At 59.7% G+C, this 19,077-nt stretch overlaps 9 protein-coding genes and 1 pseudogene across 10 annotated transcripts; 2 read left to right on the forward strand and 8 right to left on the reverse strand.

Moving 5' to 3' along the window:
- Nucleotides 1–29: 29 nt before the first annotated feature.
- Nucleotides 30–1,949, reverse strand: SDRG_11498 (hypothetical protein). The gene is made up of 4 exons (XM_008617541.1): nucleotides 1,870–1,949; nucleotides 1,534–1,816; nucleotides 1,334–1,484; nucleotides 30–1,286 (listed from the first exon to the last, which is right to left on the reverse strand). Exons 1-4 carry the CDS (start codon nucleotides 1,942–1,944, stop codon nucleotides 488–490), a joined length of 1,308 nt encoding a protein of 435 aa, XP_008615763.1. The 5' UTR covers nucleotides 1,945–1,949; the 3' UTR covers nucleotides 30–487.
- Nucleotides 1,950–2,432: 483 nt separating this feature from the next.
- On the reverse strand, nucleotides 2,433–3,246 carry SDRG_11499 (hypothetical protein; the record flags this gene model as incomplete). The annotated part of the gene is made up of 2 exons (XM_008617542.1): nucleotides 2,433–3,088; nucleotides 3,144–3,246. The coding sequence occupies 2 exons, from the start codon at nucleotides 3,244–3,246 to the stop codon at nucleotides 2,490–2,492; spliced, it is 702 nt and encodes a 233-aa protein (XP_008615764.1). The 3' UTR covers nucleotides 2,433–2,489.
- Nucleotides 3,247–3,965: 719 nt separating this feature from the next.
- On the forward strand, nucleotides 3,966–4,639 carry SDRG_11500 (pre-mRNA branch site p14-like protein). Its single transcript, XM_008617543.1, has 4 exons — nucleotides 3,966–4,037; nucleotides 4,088–4,208; nucleotides 4,262–4,329; nucleotides 4,379–4,639. The coding sequence occupies exons 1-4, from the start codon at nucleotides 4,002–4,004 to the stop codon at nucleotides 4,517–4,519; spliced, it is 366 nt and encodes a 121-aa protein (XP_008615765.1). The 5' UTR covers nucleotides 3,966–4,001; the 3' UTR covers nucleotides 4,520–4,639.
- On the reverse strand, nucleotides 4,550–5,448 carry SDRG_11501 (uroporphyrinogen-III synthase; the record flags this gene model as incomplete). The annotated part of the gene is made up of 3 exons (XM_008617544.1): nucleotides 4,550–4,689; nucleotides 4,736–5,243; nucleotides 5,293–5,448. 3 exons carry the CDS (start codon nucleotides 5,446–5,448, stop codon nucleotides 4,550–4,552), a joined length of 804 nt encoding a protein of 267 aa, XP_008615766.1.
- A 689-nt stretch (nucleotides 5,449–6,137) lies between these two features.
- Nucleotides 6,138–7,365, reverse strand: SDRG_11502 (hypothetical protein). The gene has a single exon (XM_008617545.1). The coding sequence runs from the start codon at nucleotides 7,350–7,352 to the stop codon at nucleotides 6,207–6,209; it is 1,146 nt and encodes a 381-aa protein (XP_008615767.1). The 5' UTR covers nucleotides 7,353–7,365; the 3' UTR covers nucleotides 6,138–6,206.
- A 1,144-nt stretch (nucleotides 7,366–8,509) lies between these two features.
- SDRG_11503 (hypothetical protein) lies at nucleotides 8,510–9,039 on the reverse strand. Its single transcript, XM_008617546.1, has 3 exons — nucleotides 8,885–9,039; nucleotides 8,676–8,831; nucleotides 8,510–8,622 (listed from the first exon to the last, which is right to left on the reverse strand). The coding sequence occupies exons 1-2, from the start codon at nucleotides 8,990–8,992 to the stop codon at nucleotides 8,787–8,789; spliced, it is 153 nt and encodes a 50-aa protein (XP_008615768.1). The 5' UTR covers nucleotides 8,993–9,039; the 3' UTR covers nucleotides 8,510–8,622; nucleotides 8,676–8,786.
- A 312-nt stretch (nucleotides 9,040–9,351) lies between these two features.
- Nucleotides 9,352–11,048, forward strand: SDRG_11504 (methionyl-tRNA formyltransferase). The gene is made up of 11 exons (XM_008617547.1): nucleotides 9,352–9,510; nucleotides 9,558–9,600; nucleotides 9,646–9,758; nucleotides 9,808–9,886; nucleotides 9,934–9,999; nucleotides 10,040–10,122; nucleotides 10,174–10,242; nucleotides 10,293–10,425; nucleotides 10,470–10,514; nucleotides 10,561–10,666; nucleotides 10,726–11,048. Exons 1-11 carry the CDS (start codon nucleotides 9,365–9,367, stop codon nucleotides 10,929–10,931), a joined length of 1,089 nt encoding a protein of 362 aa, XP_008615769.1. The 5' UTR covers nucleotides 9,352–9,364; the 3' UTR covers nucleotides 10,932–11,048.
- Nucleotides 10,979–14,827, reverse strand: SDRG_11505 (hypothetical protein). Its single transcript, XM_008617548.1, has 3 exons — nucleotides 14,133–14,827; nucleotides 13,806–14,084; nucleotides 10,979–13,756 (listed from the first exon to the last, which is right to left on the reverse strand). The coding sequence occupies exons 1-3, from the start codon at nucleotides 14,658–14,660 to the stop codon at nucleotides 11,027–11,029; spliced, it is 3,537 nt and encodes a 1,178-aa protein (XP_008615770.1). The 5' UTR covers nucleotides 14,661–14,827; the 3' UTR covers nucleotides 10,979–11,026.
- A 755-nt stretch (nucleotides 14,828–15,582) lies between these two features.
- Nucleotides 15,583–18,268, reverse strand: SDRG_11506 (hypothetical protein). Its single transcript, XM_008617549.1, has 11 exons — nucleotides 17,962–18,268; nucleotides 17,783–17,916; nucleotides 17,627–17,738; nucleotides 17,526–17,577; nucleotides 17,279–17,467; nucleotides 17,157–17,236; nucleotides 17,037–17,109; nucleotides 16,509–16,984; nucleotides 16,198–16,462; nucleotides 15,989–16,150; nucleotides 15,583–15,942 (listed from the first exon to the last, which is right to left on the reverse strand). Exons 1-11 carry the CDS (start codon nucleotides 18,246–18,248, stop codon nucleotides 15,718–15,720), a joined length of 2,055 nt encoding a protein of 684 aa, XP_008615771.1. The 5' UTR covers nucleotides 18,249–18,268; the 3' UTR covers nucleotides 15,583–15,717.
- A 334-nt stretch (nucleotides 18,269–18,602) lies between these two features.
- Nucleotides 18,603–18,674, reverse strand: SDRG_11507 (annotated as a pseudogene). Its single transcript has one exon. The product of its transcript is annotated as a tRNA-OTHER (tRNA).
- Nucleotides 18,675–19,077: the final 403 nt, after the last annotated feature.

The raw sequence follows: 19,077 nt of genomic DNA on the forward strand, positions 1-19,077 counted from the left end.
TTCATGCTCGACGCTGTCGCCACTCGAAAGGCAACGATCTTTCTTTCTATTAGCAATTAACTTATTGTCCATCGAATCGCGTGCAATATTGTCATCTGACAATATGACAATCAGGTCCCGGTGCCCGACTTTCGCATATTTGGTAGTAGCTCCATCTGGGGTTGCCATACGCACTGCGAGAGGGATCGAGACGCCGAGAGATGCAACAAGAGATGGCCCGCTGCTGCGGTGACCGCGTAGAATGAGGTATGCGACGCTCCATATCGCGATGAGATGATGATGAACCAAGCGGTTGCCATCCCACAAGGCGGGTACGACAACACGAAGGAGATCCAGCCACGTGCAAGCAAGAACGACGAGGAGAACGAGATCGCAGCCACAAGACCAATTCGGCTACATGCAAGAAGGTTGCATCATTTACACCAGCCAAGCGAGTGAGTTAGCGCAGACAGACTCGAAGGCCAAAGAGACAAAGTGAAGTGGTCGATCACCAGCGGTCACGCGATCGGACGGCAGGCGATTGGTCCCGCGCGCGCGGCGAGACGGGTCGGCGCAGCGGCGACGCGACGCGAGGTGCGTAGTCGTGGCTGCGGGCCACCACTTCGACGCGGGTCCGGGGCGACCGCGACCGCCGACGAGGAGACGGCTCACGGTAGCGCACGGGCGACAGCTCCCGACGGCGTGGCGAGGGCTCGCGGTACCGCACCGGCGACAGCTCTCGGCGGCGAGGCGACGGCTCGCGGCGACGGGGGGACAGCTCGCGGCGACGGGGCGACGGCGTCCGGGGTCGTCGAGCCTCGTAAGCGTCTGCGCGCGGTCGTCGGTCGTCATAAGCGTCGACCCGCGACCGGCGATCATCGTACGCCTCGACACGAGGACGGCGGTCGTCAGCGTACGCGTCATAGCGCGGACGAGGCTCGTCATACGCGTCCGTCCGCGGACGGCGGTCGTCCTGCATGTCACTGCTGCGGGTGCGGCGGTCGTCGTAGGCGTCGTGGCGAGGGCGGCGGTCTTCGAGCGCATCGTGGCGAGGACGGCGGTCTTCGAGCGCATCGTGGCGAGGACGGCGGTCTTCGAGCGCATCGTGGCGAGGACGGCGATCTTCAAGCGAATCGTGGCGCGGCCGGCGGTCGTCGACAGCCTCGTAACGCGGCCGGCGATCTTCAAGCGACCCGGCGCGCGGCCGGCGGTCGTCGTACGCATCTTTCCGAGCATACCGGTCGTCGTCGTCGCGCCGGCGCTCCACCACACTCGTCGCGTCGGGCGCCGGGCGATTGTCAACGCCGCTACACGATGCGTGAGCTACAACATCTCATAGCACAAGAGAGCCTACCGGCGGTGGCTAAAGTCCGTGCGGAGCTCGCGGCCCTCAAACACCAGGCGCTTCTCCATGGCCCGGTCCGCACTCGTATCGTCCACAAAGTCAACAAAGGCTGAGATGCCGACGTTGCCATTGCGCTGGGGCAGCACCTTGATCTGTTCGACTACATGCGATGCCATATCAGTCGTCAAGCCATGGCAAGTGGCATCTACCTCGGCCAAACTTCTCGAAAAAGTCGTGGAGCTTGTCGAGCGTCGTGTCGGGCACGATGTTGCCGACAAAGAGGCTATTGCAGCGCGTGCTGCGGGGAAGCTCGCGCCGGCGGTCGTCGCCGCGGCTGCGGTCCGGGTTGGTGTGGGCGCGCGAGAGCTTCATGTCCTTTCCAAAGAGCGTGTGCATGTGGAGCGTGCGAATGGCCTCGTCCGCGTCCGCATCGTTGGCAAACTCGACAAACGCAAAGCCGAGCTTGATGACGACCGAGAGGACCTTACCGCACTACGCACATAGCCATGTCAACCTCGCCTTGTCGTGGCGCATCTTGCATGTACCTTCTCGAAGAGCGCGCGGAGGTCGCCTTCCCGCGCCTCGTTGCTGTTGAGGTTCCCGACGAAGATCTTGGCCATCGGCGTCTACTTTGCGAATGACCACGCACCGTTTTTCGAACGACCGCGAGGTTTCGATAATATTAAATCGAACATCGTATCTTTTTTTTCAAGAGGCATACAAATAGCAAGCTATAAAAACAATCGAGCTCGCAAAACGCATGTTTTATTACAATCGCCGTGGCGTTGGCACCACTCAATCCAAGTATACTATACCCAAGCCAAGTGGTTTGCGCGATTATTGCACGGAAATAGTGTCATCGGAGAATGGCGATCTTGCAGTTGAAGCGGTTGAAGCCGACGAACGATTCGTCGGATGTCGGAATAACGTCGTCTAATGGACAGATTATAGTGTCTTCAACGGATACCTTGTCGTCGTAGGACGTACAGATTGTTGTTGTTGTGTGGCTCGCTGGCCGGGAAGCCGATGAAGAGGGGAGCCGTGCTGCTGCGGGGTTTCTCCGCCTTGTTTATAGTTCAAACGATCGAGTCCGTTATCCACGTAGTACGAAAACCGCAGCGTCTTCTGTATACTAAGACACTTGGATAACTTCATTGATTTTGAGTTAGGCCATGTACGCCGGAGCCGATGGCGCCATCGGATCGCCACAGTCTTTTGCGACGGGTACTGCAAATGGCACCGCTTGATACCACGTGTCCTTGGCGCGGCCGTCCGAGATGCTCGTCGCCTGACCAATCGACCCGTACAAGTGCCAGCCACGTTCCTCGAGCGCGGCCAAGAGGTAGAGCAGAACGATGCATGCGCTGTCGTCGTCGCTCATATTGCTCATGCCGCTAAAGCCCCACGGACTCTCTCGAAACTTGAGCTCAGTGCAGTGCAGTCCGGCACGTAGTCGAGCGTCTTGCGATGCAGTCCTGGCGGCCGGCCAGTGGTGCGCAATGAGCTGCTCAACCACGGTTTGGAGCTCGACAGGCGCGCGCAGCAAGTGGAGGAGGTCGCTCGCGTTGGTCGAGATCGCAAACATCGTTGGCGACTCTTCAGGAAGATCAAAGCTGAAAACGAGCGTGTCGCGCGTGCGCTCCGAGTTGGAGACGTCGCTGGACGAGTGAAGGGTGTAGCCGTGGCGCTTGAGCGCTAAGAGGATCTCGAGCACAAGAAAGCGCGATAATCGCGACCCTTTGGCGCCCACGGAGTCCCGCTGAGCTTGATCTCAAAGCAATGCGGGTGCGCCTTGGCGGCCGAGATGCCGTCGGGCTACGGGCGCAGGATCGCTTGGGTGTCCAGTCTTTGGCTTCGGGCGGAAAGCCGATGAGGCGCAGTTGATCGAACCGCATGAACGCGAGGCAAGCAAACGTCGTCATGATGTTGACAATTGGGAACTGGCTTTTGGAAGCAGCCGCAGATGATTTAACAAAAGGCCAGAGTTGAAGCGCAGGAGCAGCCGGACACGGGAGCCCAATGAAAGAGTGAAGAGTATCTTGGGCGGATCATGCTGAAGAACTTTGCACTGTATGATACAAGTCCTGTACACATATACTATGGCAAGACTACCGGTATGTCCAACGAGAACTGCAGTGAGCGTCTGACAGCAGGCTTGCACGCAGGCGGTATCATGGACGACATACCAGTCTCTCGCAGGACACCACTGGAGCGGTTGCGAAGAGCTGTCCCAATAGAGCTACAGTCAACCGTAAACCGACACCGGCTCCACCGCATTGCGGTGGTTCGATAGACTAAGAGAAACGACCTTGTTGCAGCGCGTCGAGAGGTTTGTTGTGAGGTGGACTGATCCACACGTGGCTAAAGTCACGTGAATTTAGACACTGGGGCTAGAGAGATACCCTGGCACGCGAGTCTGCCTCGTAGATTCTTCGTCGCGATTGGGCGCTTATGCACTTCTGGCCGGTAAATACATGTCCATGTATGCGAGTAGGGCGATAGTTGATAGAATATGCCAAAGAGCATGTTCATTGCCGTCGTACAGCCATGATAGGAAAGTTGCGTTGGTTTAGACAGCCTAATATCCTTCAAGAACACATACACTCGCGACCCATCGCTTCTCCGAGGTTTATCCGGTGCGTGGCCCCCAAATTGCGTGGAAGACAAGAACAGCAGCATGGCGTCGATGGCATCGCAGGGACGACGCGGCAACGTACGTGGCCTCTCAACGAGCCGCTTGCTCGTAGCTCATGGACTGTCTAGGCGCGCCTCCCGCCGGAGGTCAACCGCGTTCTCTACGTGCGCAACCTCCCGTTCAAGATCTCGAGCGACGAGATGTACGATATCTTTGGCAAGTACGGTGCGATCCGCCAGATTCGCCTCGGTACGCAGCGCCGCCCATCCACACTGCATGGACGCTCACAAGGCCATGGCTAGGCGTCAATGCGGACACGCGCGGGACGGCCTTTGTCGTGTACGAAGATATTTATGACGCCAAGAACGCTGTACGGTCCCGCCCCATTCTCGTCTCGCCGATGCTCATAGCCTGTGTAGGTCGACCACTTGTCGGGCTTCAACGTCTGCGGTCGCTACCTCGTCGTGCTCTACTACCAGGCGAACCGCGTCAGCAAGAAGATGGACGTCCAGGCCAAGCAGCAGGAGCTCGCAGAACTCAAGGCGCGTTATGGCGTGTAATCAGGATCCGATGCATTCATCTCGTCAGTGTTATGTGGCGCTACCCTCGGCAGCACCCATGGCTTTGAGGAGACCTTCCGGCGTTGGGGCCACAGCAACAGCGTCGGCGTTCCACGTCGCATCATTCGTTTCGTTGGCGACCTTGGCGAGCGCTGCCGCCGTCGTCTTGCCTACCACATTGATTGCATGAGCATCGCCAGAGCAGACATTGCATACCAATCGCCGCCTTCTTGATGGTCGTCCAGTCCACATGAAGCATGGCGCGGGCCGTGTGCACTCCGCTGGGACTGAAAAAGATTACCCACGCTGGCGTCGCTGCATTAGGCGACGCAAAGTAGTCGATACTCGAGACGGATGCAGAGACGTAGACGATGAGTTCTTCGAGGACCTGGTTGCGGGCCCGAAAGCTTGTGGGCAGCGCATCATGGTGCTTCTCGCCGCAGAGAAATAGCGTCGGCTTGGTCGACGTCGGGTCTTGTACTGACGCAATGTGTGCGGCAAGGACGTCACCCGAGCCCGAGGCCTCGCCGCTGCACGTCACGCCCAAGGCGGTAAGCGGCGCTGAAGTTTTTTGCCCCACGGAAAAGACGGGTAGCGTCTGCAGCTGTGCCAGCACGTGCGCTCGCTCGGCGTCGTCCATGGCCATCAAGGCTTCGACGATGGCCTCGGACGAGCGCGGGCTCGTGATGATGAGGCCGTCGTACGAGGCGAGCGACCGCAGGCGCTGCCATCAAGAGCCATCATCCACTGATGGCATGGGCGTGGGGACGTACCTCGCGCAGGACGTCGCGGTTGCGCGCCTCAAAGGACAGTACGTCGGAGAAGGCGGCGGCGAGCCCCGCGGCCGCAAAGGCCGTCGTGTACGTGGCGTCGACCGACTTGAGCAAGAGCGCAATGGGGGCCATGAGCCTTTCAGGAGTGGATGTCATTTTGTATCTAGGTTATTAGATGCGGCATCTGCCACGCTATTTTGGCCATCGTGCCGAAAATAAAGCAAGGAAGCTGCCACGCTGCCACGTGCTTGTTGCTGCGGCTAGCGACAGATCTTGATCGTCTACTCGTACGTGCAGCGCAATTCGAAGCGCACGTCGTGTTACGCTCTACACTATCAAGTGTAATCAGTCGCGCGCTTGGGCGTAGCGCGCAGAGCTCTTACACTGCACGCCTGCGTCCGGCCTGACGTCGTGATCTCCCTTTGACATGCAGTTGTAGTGTTTCTGCGTGCACCGTCTTTGGCTTTGGATCATCTTTATCTGGAGCTGGCGCATGCTCGAATGCTCGAGTGCTATTCGGGCGTAGTCATCCAGTCGCGCTAACAAAACAGGGTCGGCACCACGGACCAAATACAGTGCACGGGCTCGTGTCGGCTCGTGTCGGCTTGTTGAGACTGTGTTGGCGCCGCAGACGAACGCAACACTCTAGTATTCGTTCCAGTAGATCGGATGACGTCGGCGTCGTCGTCGCATTCCACACTCGCACACCCGTCGTCACGCTGCTACGCGTGCGCTGTCGCGGCTTCTACTGGCTGCATCGTGGCTTCCGTCGATCGTCTCGCACTGATATTCACACGGTAGTGCGGTTGGGCTCATGTTGGCTTGGTGTCCAAATGAACTCTGCTGCGGTGCCATCATCACAAGGCGAAAGGCTTGTAGTTATTGGAAGCAATCAATAGTTAATAAGTGGGCAACTAGAGCGTTAATGACCGGCGGTCGTTGAGGCTCGACGTCGCGCTGCTCGCAAACGAGTCTTCGCGCACAGAGCTCGTGAACGATTCGTTCGAGAACGAGTCCTTCCAGAGCACGTTGTCGGTCGTCGGCCGCTCTGACATCATGAGGTCGTCAGTGCGACCGGTCTCCATCGCACTCATCCAGAGCGCTGTGCTGTGCGGGTCCCCCGTCGACTCGGAGATCTGATCGCTGTACGTGCCAAACTGCGCCGGCGACGGCTGCACGTGCGCATCGCCGTAGACAAAGCCGGGAGGCGACTCGTGCCGGGCCTGGTACTGCGGCACCTGCATCTGCTGCTGCTGCGCATATGCGTTGGGCGAGTAGAGAGGCGCTTGCGACTGCATGAGGCGGTTGGTGTCCATGGCCATCATCTGACGCGAGTCCAGAGCGCTGTGCTGGGGCGACGTCACGCGCTGCGGCGGCGGCTGGATGTACGTAAGCTTGAGCGGCGAGATGATGTCTTCTTCCATGTACTTGGTCTTCTTCCGGAGCACGACGCAGACGATGAAGACACCCGCAATGGCCGCGACCGCCACGATACCCACGATTACGAGGATCGTCGTCGTCTTGGATTCGTCGGCGTTGGCCGCACCGTTGTTGGCGTTCGCCGTGTCGGGCGACGATGTCGGCTTCTTGGTCGTCTTGGTCGGCGTCGGCGTCACGGTCTCCGTCACCGGCGCTTGCGTCGGCGCATCCGTCACCGGCTGCGGCGCAGCAGTTGGCGCAGGCGCGACCGTAGCCGACTGCACGGCCGTCGTCGGCGGCACCGTTGTCTTGGGTGCGACGGTCACAGGCGCCGCCGTGGTCTTCGGAACCGATGTGGTGGAGGGGGCGATCGTCGGCGCGACAGTCGTCGGCGCAATCGTCGGGGCGTCAGTGGGTACCGGTGTCGGTGCCGGCGTCGGCGCAGGCGTCGGTGCAGGCGTCGGTGCGAGTGTCGGCGCCAGTGTCGGTCGAACAGTCGGTGCCAACGTTATCGGCACCATCGTGGGCTCCGGCGTCGGAACTTTGGTCACATCTGACGGCGCCGGGACCGACGTCGCGTTCTCAGCGACGGCAACCGCCGCAAGAAGCGCAGCGACGACGTGCAGCAGTCGGCGGCTCATTGGACTGCAGCGGATGAAAAATGGAAATGAGCCATCGCTGCCCGCAGGTGCATATGGCGCTCGTGTGACACGGCAAACGAACCCAACGAGAGGGGGTACCCCACAAAATACCCAAACATGGAAGGTCCCATCACCTACCTCAACCTCCCGGCGACTGACGTGGAGAGGTTTGATCAGATCGCGATGCATGACGACTCGTCTGGCGACCGCGAGCATCGCATCCGCAGTGTTGTCTCCGTCGACGCCAACACAATCACCGCCTCCAATGTGGCGTGTCATCAGCTCACCTCCAGTGCGCCTTCGCCATAGAGATGCGTCCTGGTATCGAGACGATGTGCAGTGCATCCACGACACCTACTAGGACCCATCGGGACCGACCAACCTCGCACGACAACTTGTGTATACCGTACTAAAGCGCCGAGATGCACCTCTTCGTAGCTACTTTTGAATGATCGGGTTCCATGGCGAGCTTTTTACGAGGGCCCACCCCCTTTTGGTAGGGTACCTCGATACGGAAGGATTCGAAGAGCAATGTCGTAACGCGGCGACGCCGTTGCCTCCTGGCATCGACGAACGCAGGTGGTACCTGCTCGGTGGCGTTGCATCGAGCGACGAGCGGCGAGCGGCGGCAGCACATGGCCGTTGATCCTGTGACGAAGATGGCGCACCGCTGTCGCAAGCGTCAACCCACTGCACCTCGAAACGAGAATTCGCCAAAGAGCTAGAGACCCCAGTGGGTTAGGAAATCGGTCTTGGCGCGTCATCCGTGTGGACTGCAATAAGTATTACCAAGTGGACGATGTCGAAGGACCGGCCCTCGCAGGACACTGCGCCTTTCTTCGGGCCAGCACCAAGTGTCGACGTTGTTTCTTCCTCGTCCCCCATGAGTCATGAGTCGCCCTGTATACTTGGCCTCGACATGGCGTCTTGTCGACGAGTTCTGGCAGCGGTGGCAACACACAACCGCACGTTCGTAGTATCATCCTCGATGCAGCGCCATGATTATGCTCCCGAACCATGGCGCCAGGCGTGAGACCGCCTTTGACCTCGTTCAAGAAGGTCTGTCAGACACGGCGCCGTGTCGGCGAGCGCTACTGCAGTGTCGCTTCGTTGCAGCCGAACGATGATAATGATGCAGTCAGTAATCAACGATGCCAGACATGCTGCAGAGTATAATTGCAGGGTGCGGCTTCATGGCATCTCGTGGCACGCTACGTCATGATGCCTACCAACGCAGCCGCGCACAAGACTAGTGCGCTTGGGCCTGTCCCTATCGTCGACCCTGTCTTTGACGCTCCTGCGCGCTTGTCGACGGCGACATGCCTGCGTTCGATGCTGCATCCACGTCGTCCAAAGCCTCATCCTGGCTATGGCGCAAGACTGCACAAAGCATCATTCCGTTCATTTGGACACATGGAGGCTCGCGGCGCTGGCTTAGTGCTGGGCCTTCTTGGCGTTCTTCTCAATGTTCTGCAAATACTACACACAGCATGCACTTAGCCATCGATCCAGGGGTCATTCCGGATACGTACTTGGAGGCCTTCGCGGCGCGAGTTCCACTCGGCGAGCGGGCCCGTGGTGACAGCGACGCCCGCGACGACGAGGCCACCGACAGTGATCAGCTTGGTAAAGGTCTTCATCGCACTTGCGTCTTTCTCCGTTTGCCACCACAAAAATCCGCCCAAACCGATTGGTGCTTCTAGCTGTTCTTCAAACGAGGTTTCCTTCGGCCAATCCAATCTTTTAGCCTTTTTATCAGCAAAATGTTTCGAAAAAACGTGACGTTTTACTCATGGCCACCTTGGCCAGCTTTGCGCTCGCCACTGCGTTGCTGCGTCTTCGGAGCGATGTCACCGCGTCTTACGTCTAGTTACGTCATTATCCAAGCGCTTACCCCTCGCTTGTGGTCGGGATCGTTGATTCGGACCAGATGGGTTAAAGTACCCTAAAACGCGCTCTTTAACGCATTTCGGTGTGCTGGTCAAAACCAAGTTGCACCACTCGAAGCCACGATGCTGATGCAACTGCGCCGAGGGCTCCTGCCGCGCCACCGCCACGTCTTCGCCCATGGCGCGCGGTCCATCTCGGGCCTGCGTGTGCTCTTCTTTGGCACGGACAACGTGTCGCTGCCGACGCTCGAGCTGCTGCATGCGCACATGTCGTTGCCATCGTGATCCATGCCATGACGGCTCATGGCACGCGTAGGCAGTCGACGAGTGATGCGCCACCGCTCGTGCGCGAGATTGAGGTACGCAGCTCAGCTTTTTCATCGAGCTTGACGCATCGGATGCAGGTCATCTGCCCACCGGACCGCAAGATGGCGCGGAAGCGCACGAAGGCGCCAGTGCCGGTCAAGCAGTTTGCGCTCGCAAACAACTTGGCCGTGCACCACATTCCCGACGGCGTGTGCGCCAAAGCGCTACGTCCATCGCTGTCTGAAGCTCTGCGTCGATAGGAAGAGCTTGAAGGACTGGACGATGCCGGTGACCAAGGACTTTGACGTTGGCGTCGTTGTCTCTTTCGGCTACTTCCTCGTACGTCACCGCAGTCTCGTCCACGCGAGTACACGACATCGATGTAGCATCCGCACATGCTCGAGCACGTCAAGCACGGCGCCATCAACATGCACCCGTCGCTCTTGCCCAAGGTCCGCTCGATCACTCCGTCTGCACTTGAAACCTTGATAGTATCGCGGCCCGGCGCCGATTCCGCGCACGCTCTGGCACGGCGACGCGGTCACGGGCGTCTCGGTCATCGAGATCGATCCCACGTCTGTCGAAATACTTGCAGCGTCATGTCGCTCATTCATACTACTATATAGGGCCTTTGACGTTGGGCGTATTTTGGACCAGACCACCATGGACGTGCCGCCAGCGTCGACCTTCCACAGGTATAATTTGGGTTTCGAAAAAGTCCAAGTGGACAATCTGTCTTATCTAGTCTTTCCGACGTCTTGGCGCGTGCGGGCGCGCAGCGTGTCATTGAAACCCTCCGCGACTTGCCGGCCAAGAAGGCGTCGGCCGTCGTGCAAGACGAAGCGCTTGCGACCAAAGCACCGAAAATGAAGCGCGACGTACGTTATGGCTTCGAGTCCAAGTGTCTTGACGAGCGTCGTAGCATGGGCTTGTGGCGTGGACCGAAACAGCGCAGCGGCTCTACTGCGTACGTCCTCACTTGCATACCCCAAGGCTCATTTCGGATCGACTAGATGTGGCAAGCGGTCGGCGAGACCTTTGGCGTCCTCGCCTCGTTCCAAGGCGTGCCCGTCAAGCTGCTCGAGATGCGACTGCCGACGGCCGACGACCGGGCGTCCAGTACGACCATTCTACATCGTGTACTATCGCAGCGGGACGGACTAGTGATGGTGTTCTAGTTGCTGCGGTCGAGGACGCAACGGCGATGCCGACGGGGTCGTGCTACTTTGACAAAAGTCTCCAGGCGCTTGTCGTCAAGTGCGTTGACGACGTTGTCCTTGTGACCAAGCTCCAAGCTGAGAACCGCAACCCGGGCCGCGCGATCGACTTTGCCAACGGCCACCGGATGAAGCCCCGCGCGGTCCGCAGCTTTGACTTGCCCTGATTTTGTGATCTCAGCTGCTGGCGCCCGCAATACGACTCGAAACACAGTGCAGTTGTCCTCACACACACACACAGTTTGTTAAAAAATGGCGGCGTTTACATGATGCCACAGCTCGACGGAATGATGTTGTCACTCTCAATGAGGAGGCGCTCGACGCTGGCTTCGTGCACGTAACAGAGCGTCTTTAGCGCCTTCTCGAGCGCCACGACGTACACGTGATCTGACCGGCGGTACGAACGCACGCGGCCCTTCCCGAACGGCGTGCCCACCCAGTCGCCAATCACCGCCTTCATCTCGCCGTAGACGTCCTTGGCCTGCACGTAGCCATGGGTCCCGTCGCGCCACGAGATGACGTGGACGCCGTCGCTCGACCGGACGCCAAAGAGCACGCCAGGACCAAACACCGTGCTCACAGGCAGCCCAATGCGCCCGTGGACGGGAAAATGGACGCTGGGGTCGGCGTCGCTCGCGACAAACGCACTGCCGTCGTCGTCCAGTTGCACAGAGTCGGACGCGCGCGCGAGCTTGAACGCGTCCTTGCGGGCGTCGGTCGTCGGCGCCTCGACGTCCGGCACCGGCTCCGACTCGTAGTACCGCCGGAAAAACGTCAGCGTATCGATAAGGCTGTACTTGCGCGTGTTGACTTCACGCTCCGTGAGCGACGGCGTCTGAACAAACGCGTTGACACCACTTAGCGCCGGATCGCTCAACGTGATGCGGAGCACATGGTCGCTGTGATGCGAGATGACACGTCCAGGGCCAAACGGCGTCTCGACCGGTGCGTCGGCCTTGAGGTCCAAGGTCGGGGGCTCGAGGCTCGGCGCCGCATTCGTCGAGAGCGCAGGCGACGCCTTGGGCTTGACAAAAGTCGAGAAGCGGTCAAAGAGGCCGATGCTGGACGACGGCGCCTTGGGCTCAGGCGTCTTGATGACGTCCGACGCCTGAAAGTAGCCAATCACGCCGTGGGCAAAGCGCAGCTCGTACGTCGCGTCACGAGACCGGTACCGCAGCACGGTCGCATGTCCAAACCAAGTGGTGACGGCCGTGTGCTTGGGCAAGACCGGCTTGTCCTTGGTCGTATTTGAGCTTGAAAACGAGAGCAGCGAAAAGAGACCGGACGACCGCGGCGGCGCCGAGAGGACGAGCGAGAGCGCGTCTTCTTGCACCGACACGACCGTGTCTCGGAGTGATGACGCGTCCAACCGCACCGAGTAGACGTGGTGCGGCAACGCCGTTAGCACAACCGCCTGGCCAAACGGCGTGTGCACGCGCGCGCCCTTGGGGAAGCGCGGGGGCGGCGACGGCGGCTGCTTGGTGCCAAACTGGCGCTGAAATGCCTTGGTGAAAAACTCGAGCGACGAGCGGACAAACCCGGTCGCGGGCAGCGGCGGCTCGACGTCCGAGATCTGCGAGATCGTCGACGGGTGGCAATAAGCGTGGGCGACGCCGTGCTTGAAGAGATGGACCTCGTAGATCTCGTCGGGCCGGTACCGGACCACGCGCCCAGGCCCAAACGTCGTCTGCACCGACGTATCCGGGGGAAAGACCCCTTGCAATAGCAAGAGCGGGTCCATGACCGTCACAAAGTTTGTCTTGACATACGCAAGGGGGTTCCCGCTCGGGTTGCTGGGCTTGGCGGCCGACGACGAAAAGTCGTTGTGGCCTTTCGTAACTTTGGTTGTCGAGAGCGACGCCTCCGGGAGGTACACGCGCGCCGTGTCCTTCGTCTTGAGCCACCACTCGGTCAAATTGAGCGTGTATATGCCCGTGATGCCGTCGTACGCAAGGATCGAGCCCTTGCCAAACGGCGTGTAGAGCACCGTGTTGAGGCCAAAGCGTTGGGGCTTCTCGACCAACGGCACGTGCGGAGCGCCAAGGAGCTCGTTGGCGAGCGAGAGGTCATAGTTGATCTTCTCGCGCTGCGCGTCCCGGGCCGCCGACGTCTTGAACGCAATCGCAATGAAGCCGGCGCGGGCGTCGTCGCAGATTTGCCGGAGCCCGCCGGTCGAGATCTGCTGGAGGCGGCACGCGTGGACGGCCGCGCCGACGTACGTGTCGAAGAAGATGATGTTGAGCTTCTTGTACGTGGCCTTGTCGACAAACCCAAACGTGCGCTCGATGGGCTGCACCAAGTGAAAGTACGCGGCCTCGAGCACGGACGGGCCAAACTTCTCGGCAATGAGCTGCGCCGCGCGCACGTCGCCTTGGCCATTGTCGCCGATAAAGACGTGCTTGTACTCGGGGTAGATCGAGTAGTACTCGCAAAAGTTCTCAAACTTCTTCTGGGCCATGGGCTCGAGGTCGCCCTTGACCATGAAATCGTACCCGGACGTCATCGAGCCCGCGAGCATCGACGGCAGCGTGTGCATGCCGTAGTGGTCGTAGAAGCCCTTGAACTTCTCGTACGACTTCTTCTCCGACACGTCCTTATACACGTGCGGCCGCGCTGAGAGGAACGCGAGGTTGCCGACGCGGCCTTGCTCCCAGTGCACCGGGCCGCTCTGCCCGAGGTCGAGCTGCCGGTAGAACGCGAGGACCCCGGGGTACATGGCGTGGCGCGGGTACCGCGTGTCCATGCCGGCGGGGAAGAAGCCGCCGGACGAGTAGAGCGTGTCGTCGACGTCGCTGAGCACCTTGCGCCATGCGTGCTGCTTGCGCTTCGTCGCGATGTTCTTGGTGCTGAGCGTCATGTGCGCGCGCTGGATGTTGGCCTCCTTCTTGATGTGGTTGAGGATCGCGGTGCGAATGGCCACGTCGCGGATGTCGTGGTAGATGAGCTTGTGCATGCTGTGGACGCTGCCCTTGGAGTCCGTTGTCGACTTGAGCTACAATATCACGAATCCTGAGAGAGGGACGAGACGAGGAGTGGCGTACGATCGAGAGGTCGTCGCCAAAGGTCCGCGTGATGATGTTGCGGACGAATCGCTCGCACTTATCGTGGGCGCTGATGCGCATGAGCATGAGCGCGTCGAGAACTATGGCGCGCGACTGGATCGAGAGGTCGACGAGGCGGCTGTCGCAGAGGAGCTGGAGCAAGAGCGTGCGGTTGGCGTCCTTGACCTTGTAAAAGAGCAGCGCGAGCGGAATGCGGCCGAGGATATAATTTAGTTCGTCCTTCTCGGCGCGTTCGAGGATCGTGTACGTCTTATACTCCTACGGATTTGCGCATGAGAGACGTCGTAGCGAGAGGCAGTGGCGTACCTGCTCCTTGACGTGCTCCATGTTGATCATGTTGTTGATCGTCGAGGGTAAATAAATACGGTCAATCATCTCGATGCAGTGCATGATGATGTCGACCTTGGCCTGCGCGGGCGAGACGTTGACGCGCAAGAGCGGCGGGGCGCTGAGGCGGCTCGGCTGCGAGAGCGCTTTTCGGTGCACGTGGCGGTCGAGGAACTGGACGCCGAGCGTGAACGCAATGACGACGACGCCACCAAGCGATGGACTCCAGCGGCCAATCGAGAACGGCGAGTCCTGGATGTAGACGAGCGCGGTGCTAAAGAGGAAGGCCATGACGGTCCAGAACCGGTTCTCAAACTCTTGTGCGTTGTGCCATGCCCATTTCGACTCGGTGCTGAGGTAGAGCCCAATGACGTAGAGGAAGCCGACGCACGACGCGCAGAGCACGGGCGCGTACGCAAAGAAGGCGAGGAAGACAAACGCCCAGAACATGGTCAGCAGGAGCATGAGCACGAGCACGATCGGGCCCATGTTGGCCTGGTTGCGCATGGCTCGAACGGTCGGGTATGTGAAGAGGCTGCTGTAAGGAGAGGATGCAGCGTCGAGGCTCGGTGCGCCGGCAGATGGCGGCGAAGGCGACGGCGACGGGGACAAGCAGCAGCGTCGCTGGACTGCGACGTGCTGGAAAGGATCAAAACTGCAAACCACGTTTGGAGGCGTTTTTATTAATAAATCCACCCCATGGACGTGGGATCTGCATTTTTATAGCCAGGCCAAGTGTTTTCAACCACACCTGTTTTTTACGGTATACAAACACTCTGTCCAAACACACCTTTTGGTTTAAAACACCAAGGGAAATAAAATGCCAGAATCTCCATTTTTATTCGCTGGCAAGATCACTTGGCGTTTGTATACCCCTCGAGTCCACGAGATATGCGCGATGGCCTTCGGATAGGGTTGAATCTGCTTGCATTTTAACCAATGAGCGCGCACCTCTTGCGTTGCGATACCGATACAGCCATGTGTTGTGACAGGGTATGCATTCTCACAGGTCTGAGACGATACGACGCAAGCACGCGCTCGGTGGCGCCATGCCAGTTGGGCCAAGATATCAGATGTGAGAGGGGCGGGCCGCCATGCGGCCGCTGATGTCACGGCGCGCCGCGGGATGATGAAGCGGGAAGAGCCAGCGTGTTGATGTCAACAGGTGGAGGCTGTTGATGCAACAGTACGGACGCCCGAGCCGACCACGCGGTTGCGAAAAGCCGCCATTTCGTGCACAGCTGCGTGCGCCATTGGCCCAGCGAAGGTCGCGCTGGACGAACGGCCATGAAGGCTTCAGGGCGCCGCACATGGCGCAGAGAACCTTCGCGCCGAACGTTCCGCGCCCGTCACCCAAGTCGCGGCCATGACGTGGAGGCCCGGGTTTGTCGACGTTGCAACGGCCGACTCGCTGTTGCCACTTGAAGCTGCGGTGATGACGCAGGCGATTTGCACGCCACGCAATCTGTCGTGTCCTCGCGCGTCCCCTCCAATCTTCTTTGTTTCGAGTTATCCAAATGCTACGCAGTGCGTCGACACGCACGGGTGGGCGACACGTCACTGGCTACACGCCGAGCTCGTCGACAAACCGCGTGCTCGTCGGTGTCTTGCCCACAATCGAGGTAAGCATCGCAAGCGGCTCTTTGGCGCCGCCGTGGCGAAAGAGCTCGTCGTACACGAGCCGGCCCGATGCGGGTCGCCACGGGTCCTCAGCAAAGCACGCGCCCCAGATCTCGGCCGCAAAGACACGGGCGTAGAGATAGCTGTAGTAGCCGGCGCCGTACCCCACCTAGTCCAATGCCGACTCAGAACGTAGTCGCTTGATCTGTACCAACCAAATGCCCAAAGCGCGTGTGCCAGTGCGTGCCATCGACGTATGGCACGAGCGTCGCCTTGTTCTGGAGCTCTTTCAGCGCCTGCGTCGTCGTTGGCGGCGAGAACGGCAGCGGTTGGTCCCGAAACAGCGTCAGATCCAAGAGCGAGTAGAGACATTGCGTCTGTTGCGGTCGTGAGCAACCGAGGCGTCACGCGATCACATTGGTACCTGCGTCTCCATCGCGCTAAACATGTGCTTGGACGCCTTGAGGTTGGCGAGCATCGACGCCGGAATCGGGTGGTGCGTCTCGTAGTGCTTGGCAAATCGTTGGACGACGCGCTCGTCCCACGCAAAGTACTCGAACAAGTGGCTCGGCGTTTCGACAAAGTCGAGCTGCCCACGCGTGCCGCTGAGATGCTGGAACTCGGTGCGGCTCAAGAGCGAGTGCAGCGCGTGGCCAAACTCGTGGAAGAGCGTCTCGACCTCGCCGTGCCTACGGTATGCGCTTTCCTTTGTGCTCCAAGACACGAGAGGGGTACGTGAGGAGCGACGGCGTCGAAGCACTCGGCGGGCTAAAGTTGCAGACAAGCGCGACGATCGGCGTCTGGTACGACCCGTCCTCGAGGCGCTTGCCGCACCGAACGGTAAAGTGGGCGGCGTGATGGTACTTGTGCTGTCGCGGGAAGAGGTCCAGGTAGAGGACACCGAGGTCGACGCCGTCTTTCGTCAGTCGGAGCTTGCGCACGTCGTCGTGCCAGCTCTCGGGCGCCGACGAATCTTCTGGCGTCATGTCGACACCAAAGAGCTCGCTGCAGAGGAGCCCTAAACCCTCGAGGCAGCGCTCGAGCGGAAAGTACGATGCAATCACGCGCGCGTCGAGGTCGAACGCCTGCGCCTTGAGCATGCCCATGTAGTACGGCGTGTCCCAGCTCTCGAGCGGCAATGGCGCTGGAAAGAAGCCCTTGCCCTCCGCTTTGGTCTTGGCGGCAACAAGCAGCGCACGCTCCGAGGCCGCCTAGCGTCGCAATGAGGAAGATGAGACTGGTGAGGAGAGTGCGAAAAAATACCTTGGTCATGAGGTTGGAAGCAATGTCACGGAGGAAGGCGTCGACGCGGGACGGCGACCCGACCATCTTGTCGCTACCATCTATGTCTTATCAACGAGCCGGCGACGCTGAGGACTCTACCTCGTGGCGAGATGCGCATACGTCGGGAAGCCGAGCAGCGTTGCAAGTGCATGGCGCGCCGCAATTAGGTCGTCCAAGACCTAGACGCTCCATGGTCGAGGAGTCGAGGACGAAGCCTCTACCTGCAGGTTGACGCTGGCGCACGCGTTGCCAGCAATGTACATTTGCTTGCGCACATGTGCGTCTGGAATCCACTTGAGAATGCTGTTGGTCATCGGCACGGTCGTCGGGATCGCCGTCGTGCCGTTGGCGCTGGCGTGGCACTGCCCAAGGAGCCCATTCGGCAGCATCCGCAGCGCCTTGGTCGGGACCTGCGGTCGTCATTTTGATGAGCTTCTTCTGTGATCCTCAAGAGAGACTACGACGTACCTCGATGAACGAGTGCACGGAATGCATGTTGTCCTGGAACTGCATGCTCAAGCTGGTACAGAAGACATGTGAGGTGAGCGGGAGGGAGGGATCGACGCTACCGTGTAATGGCATTTTGCAGCTCCATGACGCGGCGCCGCCCCGCGTCGTCGAGGTGGATGCCATCGCGCTCAAACTCGGCCCGCAAAAGCATCCCCACGCGCTGCTGCTCCTCTGCAAGTCCATCGTCGTACAGCATGACATTGAATGCGATCTACCTGTAAAGCCGGCCATGAGGCTGCGGTTGTCCGTGACGGCGCGAAGGCAGTTGTACATGTCGACGTCGGCGTTGAGCTCCTGGATGAACGACGAGAGGTACTGGAATGACGCCGATGCGGCGGCGCGGAAGCGGCTACGAGAAGTGCCCATGAGGCGAGAGAGCATGCAAAGCTAGTACGCGTCCGGATGCACGTTGCGGCAGAGCTCGGCCGCGTCGATGACCCCACACACTGCGTTAGAGATCGCATCGAGGTCCTGGATCGTGCGGAGGCTCGGCGGGCGCGACGTGAGGTCGGCCTTGAGGCGGTTGCACGTCTCGACGGCGTCGCGGCCGAGCCGGTCAAAGTCGCTCGGTTGCACAAGTCCTTGGAGGCCAAAGAGTCCTGTGGGCGACCGGCGACCTCGGGGCGCAAGGTGCGAGAGCCACGAGAGGCGGCGCACGCCACCGACCGCGGTGCGCAGCATGATGGCGATCGAGTGGCAAATCCAAAATCATGTGTTTAGTTAGTACATACTTTAGTCGATTTCGGGCGACTCGACTCTCGCGAGAACGACGTTGTTGAAAAACAGAGAGCGGAGCTGGTGTTGTCGTTGGTGCTTGGACAGCTCTTACGACTTTACTTGTTCGAGCTGCCGGTACCGCCGACGGCTGCAGTGTGTCAAGCGAGCGCACGGCCTGCCCCTTCTGGAGGACACCTCTGGAGCACACTGTGAGGCCTATGCTGGCCTACATTCAGTCGAGCAAGCTGCAACGCCAGTCTGTAGTACAGAAGGGCGGTCTTGCTACGCACGCCGCCGTAGCTTTGAATCAGAAAGTGGTGCACTCTCCGGGACTTGAACCCGGATCTACCTGGTGGTAAACCAGTGTCTAAACCGCTAGACTAAAAGAAGTCGACAAGAACACCCCTTCTTGACTCTTTGGATCCAGCGACGCCAAACTGCTCGCAGATCTTGCCACGTAGTAAGAAACAATCTGTGTACGCTACAGCACTTGTAGCTGTTTCTTACATCGACATACTTTTACGATGGTAACGACACTGGAATAAAACATTCTGTGTTTAAAACAGTTTACGAGTCGGCTTGCAGTCGTGCGACTTTGACCCGGCTGCAACCGACGACATGCTTCAAAGCGGGGAGGTGCGGGCGCTCTACATAAAGGTCATGGACGTGCTTTCGGTCCCGCGCTCGGCCGCGCTGGTGCGCACGTGCTCGACCGGCGACGAAGCGGCTGAGCACGGGGCTGCGAGCAATGTCATGACCTTCTCGTAGCGCTCATGCACGTCCGCTTGCTTGA

Source organism: Saprolegnia diclina, assembly GCF_000281045.1.
Source record: "Saprolegnia diclina VS20 unplaced genomic scaffold supercont1.42, whole genome shotgun sequence".
Lineage (NCBI taxonomy): Eukaryota > Oomycota > Saprolegniomycetes > Saprolegniales > Saprolegniaceae > Saprolegnia > Saprolegnia diclina.